Source organism: Microcebus murinus, chromosome 22 (assembly GCF_040939455.1).
Source record: "Microcebus murinus isolate Inina chromosome 22, M.murinus_Inina_mat1.0, whole genome shotgun sequence".
Lineage (NCBI taxonomy): Eukaryota > Metazoa > Chordata > Mammalia > Primates > Cheirogaleidae > Microcebus > Microcebus murinus.
Window position 1 is genome coordinate 23,014,849 of NC_134125.1, and position 14,632 is coordinate 23,029,480.

The 14,632-nt window shown below is 51.1% G+C and overlaps 2 gene segments (V, D, J or C); both read left to right on the forward strand.

The window, feature by feature from the left end:
• The first annotated feature begins 1,034 nt into the window (after positions 1-1,034).
• On the forward strand, positions 1,035-5,396 carry LOC105879400 (putative non-functional immunoglobulin lambda variable 5-48). The segment is given in 4 exon segments: positions 1,035-1,154; positions 1,272-1,640; positions 2,387-2,508; positions 5,322-5,396. Coding segments are annotated over 4 exon segments (612 nt in total).
• Positions 5,397-13,612: 8,216 nt separating this feature from the next.
• LOC105879339 (putative non-functional immunoglobulin lambda variable 5-48) lies at positions 13,613-14,314 on the forward strand. The segment is given in 2 exon segments: positions 13,613-13,700; positions 13,818-14,314. Coding segments are annotated over 2 exon segments (387 nt in total).
• The last annotated feature ends 318 nt before the right edge of the window (positions 14,315-14,632 follow it).

The following is a 14,632-nucleotide window of genomic DNA, read 5'->3' on the forward strand; positions in this document are numbered from 1 at the left end:
GGTACTTAGAAAGAGAAGCAGAAAAGGAGTGAAAAAAGAAAAGAAAAGAAAACAAAACAAAACAAAAAAACCCGCCACAAAATGCTGGTATGAAATATATGACTCAGATAAACACAAAATACAAATTAGCAATGTAGACCTCAACTATTAAAATTAAGAAATGTGTTGCTCTATGAACTGTGAAATGTTATGACTGCTGAACTAGTAATTTTACACAATTCAACTCTAGTCGGTATGAACATTCTGAAATGTGTGACTATTGAAAAATTTTTTTCTATTTTTTTCTTTCTTTCTTTTTGACCTTTAGGGTCTGTACTGCATGAAAAGTTTTCTGAATTGCTGAAATTTAAACATACAAATGAACTAGTAGCTTGAACATTTCCCTTCTACAACATCTCCCTCAACACAAATTGACACCATACAAACCAGTTCAGATGTTCTAGCACATGTGGTGCCTACAATGATGGCACAAGAGGGTCATTTAGAATTTTCTAGAATGGTTTCTGAAAGAGTTATATATGCACATGGTCGTACCTCTGTTAGTCCAGGAATCCTTCTGGGAGTGAGAAACCCCAGAGATCACTCACAGTGTACTGGGGTCACTCCACCAGGGACTCAGCCCATGGGTGTGTGACCAGAGACAGTGACTGGGGAGCTGCAGAGACCAGCTGGGCTCTCAGGTCTCTGGGCCATGGGGAGGTGTGTGCCTGGGACCAGCAGGGGGCGCTGGGGGACTGCCCTGTGGTCCCCACACAGCTACTCAGGGAGGACCAGTCACTCCAAGGAGCCTTGGTCTGGGGCTTGGGCCCTGTGCTCACTGATGGGGACTCAGCAGCTGTGTCCTCTTTGGCCTGGCACAGTCCCCTGAGCAGGGCCCTTTGTGTGGTCCCAGCAGCTGCTTCCTCCCAGGGCTCCCCCAAGGGGCAAAGCAAAGCCCCCCCCCTCAGTGTGCAGTGAGAGCTGAGCTCAGCCCAGGGCTCAGGGAGGGGCTGGGCAGTCCCTGGATGGAAACACGTTTGCATGAGCAGCCCCTCCTCTGCAGAGGGTGGGGAGAAAAGGAGGCCTGGGCAGCCCAGCCCCACTGTGGGGACCAGGGGCTGTGTGCACCATGGCCTGGGCTCCTCTCCTGCTCGTGCTCCTCTCTCACTGCACAGGTAGGGACAGGCCTGGGAGACTCAGGGCAGCCCCAATTCCATTCTGTCTCTTCTGGCTCAGGACCAGAGATGTTAACCCTGATCTCGGCCCCATCATCCATGTGTGTCTGTTTGCAGGTTCCCTGTCCCAGCCTGTGGTGACTCAGCCGCCCTCCCTCTCTGCATCTCCTGGGGCATCAGCCAGACTCACCTGCACCTTGAGAAGTGACATCAGTGTTGGTGGTAAAGACATGTACTGGTACCAGCAGAAGCCAGGGAGCCCGCCCCGGTACCTGCTGTACTACTACTCAGACTCAGTTAAGCACCAGGGCTCCGGGGTCCCCAGCCGCTTCTCTGGCTCCAAAGACGCCTCGGCCAACGCAGGGATTCTGCACGTCTCTGGGCTGCAGCCTGAGGACGAGGCTGACTATTACTGTGCCGTGTGGCACAACAGTGCTTGTCACAGTGACACAGGCGGATGGGGAAGTGGGACGAAAACCCCAGCCTGTGCAGGGTCTCATCTGATGATAATTTTCAGATATTAAAATAACTGATAAAGGCGCATTCATCTTGGAAACATTTTCAGGTTCAAAAAAACTCTTCTCTCAATTTTCCATTTGATATTTCTGAATTCTCAGAAATGGAGAAACACATCGTCCTGATGACATGGAAGTGTTGCCTGTTCATTCAATTGTCCTAAATCCAGAGTCTCTGGAGCTGACCTCTCCCTCTTGAAACAAGAAAAATTAGCCGTTTCTAGCTGACATCTGGGTCGGAGCCCAAGGACCATCCCAGGAGGTCGCTGGGCCCTCACTGCTCGTGGCAGAATCTGTGGTGAAACTTCAGCCATTATGCCCCGTTGTGAGAGGCTCAGCCCTTCCATGGAGCTCGGATCACTTGGAGGACGTCAGCACCACGGCTAATAGGACATTCTGTATCTTGTCACCTGTGTGTGGACAGCTGTTCCTTGCTCAGGACACAGAATCTTTCCAGTGGAAACAAGTGTGTTGACGAGTTTTGACTCTTGCATGGTACAGTTAGTTTATATGCACAAATTAGTCTGTCTGTGATCCAAATATGATTGGGAGTGCTAGTTAAGGGTCCTGCAGGAAAGGCCGATGCACTGAAAATAAGGTGAATACACACAAATTCAATAAAGACGGACATTATGAAGGTGTGAGCAGAGTGTGTGGAAAGCCTAATTTAAGGTAGAAACCATGACCTGCCACCCTGGGGTCACTGTGTCCCTGCAGGGGGTGGCGAGTCCAAGGCAGGAGATGGAGAAGGCGACCTGTGGATCCCTGCAGTCCCTGGTGACCCCACACGAGGGCCCCTGGGGAGCAAACGCTCCAGCGCACCACACTACCTTTCCCAGGTGGGCAAAGGGCCAGAAGCAGGTTCATCTGCCAGGAGGGCTCAGCTGTGCAGTGCACATGTGCAGAGCGTGTGAGGCTGTGGCCAGCAGGGGGCGCTGCGAGTCAGACAAGAGAGTGAAACTGAGGGGCTCCCAGGAGTGAAATGGCTGAGCCTCCTCTTGTGGGCCTGGGTGTGATGACCCCATGGCTGAGGGACTCTCCTGCAAGGGGGGACAGATCTACCTACGGAGACACTCGGTGCATGGGCTTCCCTCAGCCTGTGGGAGATTCAGGCCATCTCTTCCTTCTCCACCCAAACCAGTCCTCTGTCCAGGCCAGAGTCCCACCAGGGGTTGGAGAGGAGCCTGGCAGGGTCACACTTGCACGAGGTGACTCCACCCATCAAGAAGGACAGGGCAGACTCAGGTGTCCCGTGTCGACAGTGTGGAGCCCAGCAGGCGGTGCTGGGTGTCCCCACAGGGCTCCATGGACACTCGCATGTAGTATACACTCCACATGAAAACACTCTGAGCTGTGCAAGAGCAGCTCACAGGCAGGTCCCTGTCCCCACTACCAGTGAGGTGAGCCCCTCCCCTCCCCAGCCCGGGTGGGGTCCAGAGATGCCACCTGCTCCCACTGTGGAGACCTGAGCAGCAGCAGCAGCGTCACTCAGCACAGGCAGGTCCCTGCCCAGAGTGACCAGAGCACCAGGGAGGACAGGGGGGCACAGGGATCTTTCAATGCAAAAGGGACTGCACTGTGTCCTCAGAGTATGGAGGTGGCAGGACTGTCCCTCATTGGAAGTACAAGGTAGGTGACAGGTGACAGCCATGTGAGCCCACAGAGCTGACACTGGGCTACACTGAGCTGAGTGAGGACTGCACTGTGACCGGTTCAATCTTCCCATGGCTTCTCAGTGTCTATCCTGCTGCTTCAGACCCCCAGCCATCATCCCATCCCTTCTGCAGGTCCCTGAGGGGCCCTGGAGGGCAGGGCTCTGTGTGCAGACCCCATGGTGGTTCCTCTCTGCCACGGGTGCTCCTCCCTCCCCTGCTCCTCCCCATGTTGCCTTTTCTGCCTCTCCAAGGAACCATAAACCTATGCTGTCCCTTCTGGTCATTCACCGGCTCCTCCCAGCCCTAACACACTGTCACTCTCAGGCACAGGGGGAGCGTCCTGACTTCCCCTGGGGCCTGGCGAGGAGCTGTTGTCCTTGGTCAGTGTCCCCAGGGACAGCCCTGCCAGGACCACATCCCTCCACGCCCCTCTGGACACAGCTCCTCCCCTTTTCTGTCGTTGCTTCTCCCCTCATGGCAGCCTCAGCACCACACGGACTGTGTCCGGGACGGAAGGCGGAGGCTGGCTGTCCTCCGTGGAGCAGACACGGACTGGACGTCCCCGCACACAGAGAAGGAGCCTCCCACGGGAACCGGTGCTGCGCGCAGTCCCGCGTGTTCTCCCACATGTTCTCCTTCCTTTCCTCCCTGATACACGGAGGTCAGAGCTGGGGCGGACACTCGCCAGGAGGGACCCACCGTCCACAGTGACCTTCGCACCTTAGCCTCCCCTCTGGCAGGGACCTTTCCTTCCAACATAAATCACAGCTTTTGTGTTTATTCACGTTCTCATTATTTCCAAGTGTAAAATCAGGCATTATCCGACTTTGTGAATCTCTTTCCTGTGGTGGAAAAGCGCTCGCCGTGTACATCCCTGCCTCTTTCTGCGCTAGATAAAGTTCTGGTCCTTTCTATGCACGTGTGAACACGGGATGGAAAATGTTTCAGTACAGGAGCATAGGAGTTAATAAAATATAACTGAAATCTAACTAGCTGGGCATAATCTAGGAAGACATCTACATAACTCAAATGTAATATAAAAGAAAATGTGAAAAATAAGGAGTTGAATAACTTTGGGTCTACACCCCAAAATTACATACTCAGCAAAAGGTGGGGAAAGATTGGGAAGGTTCTCCTTTAAAGCCCTTAATCTTGAGTACATGTCACGGTCACAGAGAGAGAAATGAAGGTCACATCAGAGGGAGAAGGTGGAGGAGGTGTTGCAGGAGGGAGGAGAATGTGGAAAATCTTCAACTACCTCAGAAGCCCTAGTGGGATGGGGACGCTGAGTCCATAACCCAGGGAACATCATACGTGACAAACCAGAAATATGACCATTTTCCAGCCTCATGTTTGAAGGGGCCAGTGGTTGATGCACCCCTGGTTTGAGGGTGGGGTTCTCTTCTGACTCAACATAATACTTTGCCACCTGTGACCAAGCAGAGGATAGTAGCTGAGTTAAAAATATATTTTCATGAATACTTGCATAATTTTTGAATACATAAATGACAGTTTTCTCAAACTTAGAATGAGTTTTGATACCTTTCTATCCCTGTAGGCAGTGGGGTCTCCCGCGGTTCCATCTTCACCCTCTAAGTTGTCACGCACACACGGTCCACCCTGTGACAGCACAGCCCACTGCTAGCACCTGCAGAGCTTTGCTTTCATATTGTCACCTGCTTCAGTGCCTGTCACCTGTGAATGGTTTTCCAAAATAGATAAAAAAAAACTCTCACCACAGTACCCCAAACAGGTTCTATAGAATATCTGCTAGGACAGCAGCAGTAGCACCCGACTGGGCTGCAAATTGGCACTACAAATTTATATTGACTCATCTTCATCTTACCCAGAGCTCTGTGCTAGCTGTGCAGATTCTCTCTGCCAATCACTTTTACACACATGTCGCCTGCTAAGTTTCCATGTTTTCTGCATAGCACTCACTGATGAAGGGCTCTGTTGAAATTTTCCCCTGACACCCCCTGGCCCTCCCCTCCCAGCCTGGCCAGGGTCTCTCTGCTCTCACGGTGCTGCCGATGGCGAGATGGGCTCTGGTCCGAGGCTCTCCCCCATGAATGGCCGCATCTCCTTTCAGCGCAGTGCTCACAGCGCTGCTCCACGTGGGCCCTCCTGGGGAAGGCGGAGCCCTCGCCTCTCTTTCCTGCAAGCACAACCCTTCTCCCATAAACATCCATCACCTGTAATGACACAAAGTAAATGAGGCTGTGTTTACCAGAGTCGTGGCCGTTGGTCCATCTGCACAGATTTGAAGGTTTAAATGCTCAGGGAGCACAGGGTGCTGAGCAGAGACCCTGGGACAGTGGCTGCAATTGTGAGGGGTGCGGGGTGGGGAGGGCAGGAGCCCTGAGCACTGACAGCTGCCCAGGGCTGCCATGTCTCCCACTTCCACGAGAGGGCGCAGTGGTCTCAGCACCTGCTCAAGCTCCCCATGGCCTGAGCTATGTCCCCACAGCTTGCAGATGTCCCTGTGCCCTCGGTGTGGTGTAGCTTTGCCTCTGGAACAGGGCCTGCATCTCTCAGCCAGAGCCAGTGAGTGGGCAAAGGCGTGCCTTGTGCAGCCTCCAGACAGGCAGAAATTTGCATGGAGACCTCCCACCCTGAGGATCAGAATGACAGATAAGAGGGAGGGCTTGGTGCACTCAGTCCTGGCTGTCAGCTCAGGAACCAGAACCTGCGGTGTCCCCACCATGGCCTGGCCTCCGATCCTCCTCACCCTCGTCGCTCACTGCACAGGTGGCTGCCTGCAGGGAACTCAGGGAGGGCTCCTGGATGTCACCTGGGATGATGATCTCTTTGGAAACAAGGTCTGATCTATTCTCACTGATCTCTGTGCCCCTCCCTCTTTGCAGGGTCTTTGGCCAACTTAGTCCTGACTCAGCCCAGCTCTGTGTCGGGGTCTCCAGGGCAGAAGGTCACCATCTCCTGCACCCGCAGCAGTGGTGACATTGGCGATGCCTATGTAACCTGGTACCAGCAGCGCCCGGGCAGTGCCCCCACCACTGTGATCATTGGGGATGATCAAAGACCCTCCAGAGTCCCCGATCGGTTCTCTGGCTCCATCGACAGCTCCTCCAACTCTGCCTCCCTGACCATCTCGGGGCTGCAGTCTGAGGATGGGGCCGACTACTACTGTCAGTCTTATGGCATCAGAAACAGTCCCACAGTGCTCCAGACCATGAGGAAGTGAGACAAAAACCCCAGAGCATCTTTGTCCTGGCTCTGCCCTCATCCTGTCCCCACCGGGGTGTCAGCTCTTCCCCTGTCCCTCCTGGATGCTTGTGTTGTGTGTGTCAGCTCACAACCTACTCTATTTTCTTTACAAAATACTAGGTTGTCCTTACATATCTTGAAGGCTGGTCATTTAATGTAATTATAATCAATCTACAGGGTATGTATGTAGTTTAAAACAGAGTTTCTGTAACACAACACAAACACAAACAGTTAAAGAATAACATCCCATTATTCTCAAACTCTTCTAACAAATAGCAAAGGTGAGAATACATCCTAACTCATTCTATTAAGTGAACATTACCTGATATCAAAGCCAAAAACATTAAAAGAAAAATAATATTAATACTAATATCCCTTATGAATATAGATCAAAAATATCTTAGAATATACTAGCAAAGTGAATCCAGCAGGGTATTAAAAAGACTGTGCGTTATACATGAGCACGATGTGTCCAAGAATGCAAAGGTGGATCCATATAAGAACATCAAACTCCATAACACACGACATTAAGAGAATGATTAATCGAGGAATCTGATCCTCTGCATTGATGCAGAAAATGTTTTTGACAATAAAATCGGGACAGAGGAACTTCCCTATTTTATATATACACACACAAACATATATATTAATATGCATCTCTATATATAGAGACAGATATATATATACAAATATATCTCTTTAGATACATTATATAATAAATATAAAGAAATCTTTGGTAACACTCACAACTAATATTGTTTTCAATTGTAAAAGACTGAAAGTTATCTCCCCAAAAGCAGAAACATGTCAATAATGTTGTTTTCACCATATCTATTCCACGTTCTGTTGAAAGTTAAATGTACAGAGAAATTAGGCAAGAAAACAAATAAAAGTTCCTGATGTTGTGGGGGAAAAAAGGCAAGCCTATTTCCATCCAGAAAAGATGAACCGTATATTCCTACACAATTTATTAAATATTATAGTTAATAAATGAATTTATGAGATTTGAAGAATGTGGAATAAACATGAAACATTAAGTTCTATTTGTATACATTAGCAGTATAATTTTAATAGGAGATTAAGAGTGGATTAAAACTCCTAGAAATAAAAACTTAACCAAGGAAGTGAAAAGCATGTACAGCCTAAACTACAAAATATTTGTGAAATATATTAGTAATCACGTAAGTAGATGGAAAGGCATCTTGTATTCTTGGATTGGATGAGTGAATATTGTTACGTTGTCCTGCTGTACCTATGTGGGATTGTTTCCAGGAACACCCGTGATAACAAAATCCATACACACTCTGCTCATTTATAAATGGCATAGTATTTACATTTAACCTGTGCTCATCCTACTTTATACATCATGTCTAAGTTACTTGTAATAACAAATACAATGTGTATGGCATGAAAATAGTTGTTATGCTGTATTTCATTTGTGCTATCATGCATTGTTACTTGTTGTATACATTTTTGATCACCGTTGTCTGATTCCATGGATTTGGAAACCCTGGATAAGGAGAATCAACTGTACCCCAACAGCCTCAGATTCAATAAGATCTCTATCAAGCCCCACGTATTATTCTTCTTGATGTTGCTGTTTGTGTGAATAGAAAAGTTGATCCTAAAAGTGATGTGGAATTGCAAAGAATTGGAGATGTCAAAAAATTCTCATAAAGGAGAAAAAAGTCGAAGAACTTCCACTTTAGTTTCAAAACTGACAATAAACCTCCATTAATCAAAACAGCATAGAACAGGCATAAGGACAGCCATGCAATTCAGTGGGACCTTACCGAAGGCTCAGGAATAAATCCACACACGGACAGTCCACTGAACATCCAAGGTGACATGACAGGTTCTTCAGATCTTCAGGACACCTTGCTGAAGTCATTGCATAGATACATGATAAATACAAACACGGACCCCTGACTTACAGGACATGCAAAAACTAACTCAAAAGGGATAAAAATCTAAATTCAATAGTTAAAACTATAAAATGCTAAGAAGAAAACACAGAAAGAAAGTTTACTAAGCAAAGATTTTGAAATGGGTTGTTAGGTATGATACCAAATCACAACGTACAAGAAAAGATTTAAATTTGACTGGATGGAAATTTCTAGAAAGGAAGATGCAATGGGCACGAAGAGATGAAAAGCCGACGACTGATGGGAGCGCCATGTGCTGACGGCATCTCTGAGAAAGCTCTGAACCAAAGCACACAAGAAAGTCCCACGACTGAAAAACAAAGAGACAAACCCCCAGTCATGGAGTAGCGTGGGCAGAAGAGCGAGCAAATCCGCGATTCTAGAACTTTCCAACCGGTAGCCCGTGTCTGGTCTGTGCTGCCCCGCTTGTCTGCTGGGCTGACTCCAGGACGATCCCCAGTGGAGACGTGGCCACAACGCCACCTGCTGGGGAGGCCCCGGCGCTGGAATCAGGGCTGAGCAAGAGGCAGCAGCTGCACCTGTGGAGCAGGTGGGGCGGTGGAGAGGCCCCTTCTCTGAGGAGGGGACAGCAGAGCAGAGGGTGGGAGGCCAGTGTGTCCCAGGGTCCCTGCTGGGACCCCAGACCTGAGTGACTCCATCCCTGGGGCAGCAGGGGGCGCTGTGGGCCTGCCCAGCTGGACACCAGCCACCTGCTCCCTGTTGGGCCTGGTGCTCACCGCCCCCTGGGACACGCTGGCTGCTGCGTTCCAGCCCTGGGGAGGCTCAGAGCAGAGAAGCCTCAGAACTCAGGGTGGGAGAGGCCAGGAGGGGGGCTGATTTGCATGGAAGGCCCCTCAGTCCCCTGCAGGGGGGACGTGGGTACAAGAGACACTGGCAGCTCTGAGACAGCTGTGAGTCCCCAGGAACCAGAGCTCACAGGAGCCTCCACCATGGCCTGGGCCCCTGTCCTCGTCCCTCTCCTCGCTCTCTGCTCAGGTGACGGGCTGTGGACAGCAGAAGGGCTTCGGGGACACCTGGGTTGATTTTCCCTATTTATCTGAGAGTGTGGGGTGGGCAGTGAGCCCAGACTCACCCCCTGTGTCTCCCCCTCCTCTGTTCCAGGGTCCTGGGCACAGTCTGGACTCACCCAGGAAGCCTTGGTGTCAGGGTCTGTGGGACACAAGGTCACCCTGTCCTGCGCTGGAAACAGCAACAACGTTGGATCATATGGTGTGGGCTGGTACCAGCAGGTTCCTCGTGGTGCCCCCAAAACTGTGATGCTCGGGACAACTCGGCCCTCAGGGATCCCCGATCGCTTCTCCGGCTCCAGGTCTGGGAACACGGCCTCCCTGACCATCTCGGGCCTCCAGCCGGAGGACGAGGCTGACTATTACTGTTCAACATGGGACAGAACCCTGAGTGCTCACACAGTGCTCCAGACACAGGGGGAACTGAGACAGAAACCTGCTGCTGCTCCCCTGTGGTCGCCCTCATGACTGCCTGTGACCAACACCTCCCAAATTCATCTACAGATTCACTGTAAGATATTTGGGTAAAGTAAGTTTGCATTGAATGATGTAGTAAAAAATCTCAGGGAAAAAATGAAAAAATTAAATAAAAGCAGTGATGACATGAAGGCCTAGGGACAGTTTTGCTCCATTCCCTGTTGTGGGAGGGAACTTTAGACCACAGGCAGGTCTGAGGATGCCCCAGCAGGCTAAGCAGGTCCTGGCCCATGGGGAGCCCGTTGGAGGATCTTGCTTCCTGCAGGGGGACCTGGTTGCAGGGATCCCGGGCTCATCACTGCCTGAGCCAGCCCAGGGGCAGGGCTCAGTCACCTGTGCTCCTCCCTGCAGGTTCTCCTGGAGGGAGGTCTGGGTGGGCACTTCCATGGCCACAACTGTCCTCTGCTGCTGTGTCCACCCTCAGGACAGGGCTGTGTCCTGCTCCACCTACACCCCACACAAGGTCAAACCTGAGATGTCCTGGGGTTGGGGGCCTTGGGCACCCACAGGCCCTGCATCCACTGAGACGCCCCCTCTGCCCAAGCTGCATGCCAGGGACAGGGGCTGTGGAAGACCTGACTCACAGCAGCCAACTCTTCTGGGGTCAAAGTGAAGTCCTCAGGCCTGGGGTGTCCTCTGGAGCCATCCTGATCCTGCTCGAGTGCTGGCCCTTCCTGCTCCAGTGACCTGGGTCCTGCCCCCAAACTCCTGTTCCATTCCCAGCATCTAACGCATGGCAGGCCTTCCTTGAATATTCTTTTAAAGAATGAATGAACAACTCAGCCCCAGTTCCCTGCCAGATGATTATTTTCACACCCCCATTATTCCTGTGAAGAGGAAAATGAGTTCCCCGGACATGAATTTCTGTAAATTGTGCTAATTAATTTCCACACGTCACATCACGGTGACAAATGTACAACTGATGCTACTGTAGCCTCATACCTGCTCTTCCCTGTGGCCTTCCCTGCATCAGCTGCAGCATCATGGCCTCTCTGGGGTCATCCGCCCCCACCGCACACTCTGGACTGTCACCTGCTCTCCCACAGCCTGGGCTTCAGTCTTCTGTCCCCATGTTCCACCTCAGAGGCACATGCCATTCCTCCCCTTCCCTATTTCCTCTGCTGTCATCTCCCTCAGCCTCCCAGGAATGTTTCCTGCCCATTCTGTGCTTCAAGGTCTCCTAAAATTCCTGTCCTAAAGCTGAGTCTCTAATAGGGTGACAGAGGACAGGCACAGCTGTGGGTAACCCTCTCCCCTTAAATGAAGGAGACTCAGCCTCATGGCCCTGGGCATTGTCCCCACTGGATGCCTCAGCCCCACCCCCACCCCCTCTGCCCACACCAGTGTCTGCCACCCCCTCTCTGAGCCTTGCTCTGGACAGGGCTGAGCATCCCATAGTCTACGTTCCCCTCTGGGAACCCCATTTTCCTCTTGGTGACCTCCTGCTCACACCAGCATCCCCAGCAAGTGCCCCTCCTCTGAGCCGTCCTCCCAGAGAGACCCTCGCTGTGCTCTGCTCCAGAGCAGGTGACAGGCTGTCAAGTCCACACGGGCCTCCTGTGATAGACTCTAACCCATTTTGCCAACAATGCCAACAGAGTCTCTGAAAAGTTCAAAGGAAACAGAGAAATTTATACAGCTACTAAGAGATACAAACACTACTATGCAATTCCCTCTACTAAAAGATTGTGAAATAGAAGGTGAAATCCTTCCAGATGACACCACGTAATACCACTACATACATGACTAAATATTACAGAGCTATGTATGACACATGGTATGTGTCCAAGACCATTTCAGAATGTCACTCCCACCCTGACCTCCGCTGGAGCCGTCTCTCCCCACAGACAGGGCAGGGGCTGCTGCAGCCATGGCAAGTGCAGGAGCTCAGGGTGGCCCAGGACAGAGCAGTGGGTGTGGCTGGAGCCCCAGAGCCAGGGGAGGGGCTGCAGGGCTGTGGGGTGGGTGGGCCAGACCAGGAAGGGGCTGAGGGGTGAGGACTGTGGGGTTCATGCAAACAGCCCTGGGGAGTCACTGGTGGAGTTTAATCCTGGGGTGACCTGCCTGACCTGAGTGCAAAGCTCTCTCCTGGTGTCCTGAGGACACAGGCCTGAGGGAATCAGAGGATCCTGGTCATAGTTATTTATCAAGAGAACCTCAGAGTCTAGGAGTGTGGGACTATTTGCACAGTTAAGCAGATTTGCATCTGGGAAACAGTGAGGAAGGGATGGTGTCTGCATTCATCTGCCCAGGAGTCAACGTCTCTACAGAGACATTAAAATGTCACACTGACCTTCCTAGTGAACTATAAAAAATATGAGTAAGAAAATAAAAATAGGGAAATTGTGTTTAGAAGGGATAGAGCTGGAGCCCATTCTACTAAGTGAAGCACTACAAGAGTGGTCAAGCAAGCACCACATGTGCTCACCATCGAACTGTGTATAAATGGATCAGTACTTACGTGCACATAGAGCAGTAAACTTTTCCAGGTGTCACTCAGGTGGAAGGGGGTGCAGGATGGGCATATTCACACCTAATAGGTGCAGTTCACACCCTTGGGAGAGGGACATGCTTGAAGGTCTGAGGTAGGGCAAAGAAAATGTATATAACCTAAACCTTTGAACCCCTGTAACATGCTGAAATAAAATAAAGAAACAAACAAACAAAGTAAGTACACATATTGTATTCTACCTAAAACAAAACACTAATAAGAAAAATAAGACAGAGATAATCAGGAAAATAAAAATTTAGGAAGACAAGACTCACTTCAAATGCGTTAGACTATGAACAAGTAAATGTTATTTCTACCCATCTACCACATTTCACAAATCCTGTCTATTTAGTATTGTCATGGTGTGAGTATTGACATGTATTCTGAATTGCTGAATTTTAAACATATCACTGAGCCAATTCCTGGAACATTGTTCTTCCATTCTATTCCTCTGAACAGCTTGTCCTGCCGTTCAAGTCAGCTCAAAGTTTCAGCATCTGTGGTGCCTACAATGATGGCACATGAGAGGCATTTAGGTTTTTCTAGAATGTAGAAAATTATGGGAGAATGTCACCTAAATCTGTTATATATGAACATGGTCGCACCTCTCGTGGTCCAGGGTTCCTTCTGGGAGTGAGAAACCCCAGTGATCACTCACAGTGTACTGGGGTCACTCCACCAGGGACTCAGCCCATGGGTGTGTGACCAGAGACAGTGACTGGGGAGCTGCAGAGACCAGCTGGGCTCTCAGGTCTCTGGGCCATGGGGAGGTGTGTGCCTGTGACCAGCAGGGGGCGCTGGGGGACTTCCCTGTGGTCCCTACACAGCTGCTCAGGGAGGACCAGTCACTCCAAGGAGCCTGGGCTTCAGAGCTGGACCCTGTACTTCCTAATATGGACTCAGCAGCTGTGTCCTCTCTGGCCTGGCACAGTCCCCTGAGCAGGGCCCTTTGTATGGTCCCAGCAGTTACTTCCTCCCAGGGCTCCCCCAAGGGGCAAAGCTAAGCTCCCCCTCCTCAGTGTGCAGTGAGAGCTGAGCTCCAGCCCAGGGCTCAGGGAGGGGCTGGGCAGTCCCTGGATGGAAACACATTTGCATGAGCAGCCCCTCCTCTGCAGAGGGTGGGGACAAAAGCAGGCCTGGGCAGCCCAGCCCCACTGTGGGGACCAGGGGCTGTGTGCACCATGGCCTGGGCTCCTCTCCTGCTCGTGCTCCTCTCTCACTGCACAGGTAGGGACAGGCCTGGGAGACCTAGGGCAGCCCCAAGTCCATTCTGTCTCTTCTGGCTCAGGACCAGAGATGTTAACCCCGATCTCGGCCCCATCATCCATGTGTGTCTGTTTGCAGGTTCCCTGTCCCAGCCCGTGGTGACTCAGCCGCCCTCCCTCTCTGCATCTCCTGGGGCATCAGCCAGACTCACCTGCACCTTGAGAAGTGACATCAGTGTTGGTGGTAAAGACATGTACTGGTACCAGCAGAAGCCAGGGAGCCCGCCCCGGTACCTGCTGTACTACTACTCAGACTCGAACAAGCACCAGGGCTCCGGGGTCCCCAGCCGCTTCTCTGGCTCCAAAGACGCCTCGGCCAACGCAGGGATTCTGCACGTCTCTGGGCTGCAGCCTGAGGACGAGGCTGACTATTACTGTATGACATGGGATGGCAACTCTAAGAGTTACACAGTGATCTAGACACACGGGGAAGTGAGACAAATATCTCCTCCTCTTCTTCTGGCCCTGTGATTTCAGCCTTTGCTTGTGGCTCTGACAAAGTCTACCTCAGGGGTGACTTCTACTGTCAGATCTTCTAGCAATACCTGATTTTTCTTGGACAAATAAATGTGACAATGTTATATCCTGCTGTTCAGCTCAACTTTTGGATTGACCCAGTGCTCAAATCTTCTCACCCTGTGCGTGTTTTGTCTTGAAAACTCCTTATGTAAGTTTAAAATCTCTCCATGGAGACTTTGGAGGAGACTAAACATATTTCACCCAGGTGATGTCTCGCTCAGAGTAGAAAGTGTGAGAAAAGATGTGAGTGGGATTGCAGTCCTGGCAGACGCTTGCCTGGGGGCACGTGACCTGCTGGCGTGTGGGGAAGGGGGCGTGGGCGGCTGGCTTGCAGTCAGGGGAGGCCGACAAGGTGGGCAGGGAGAGGCCCAGACC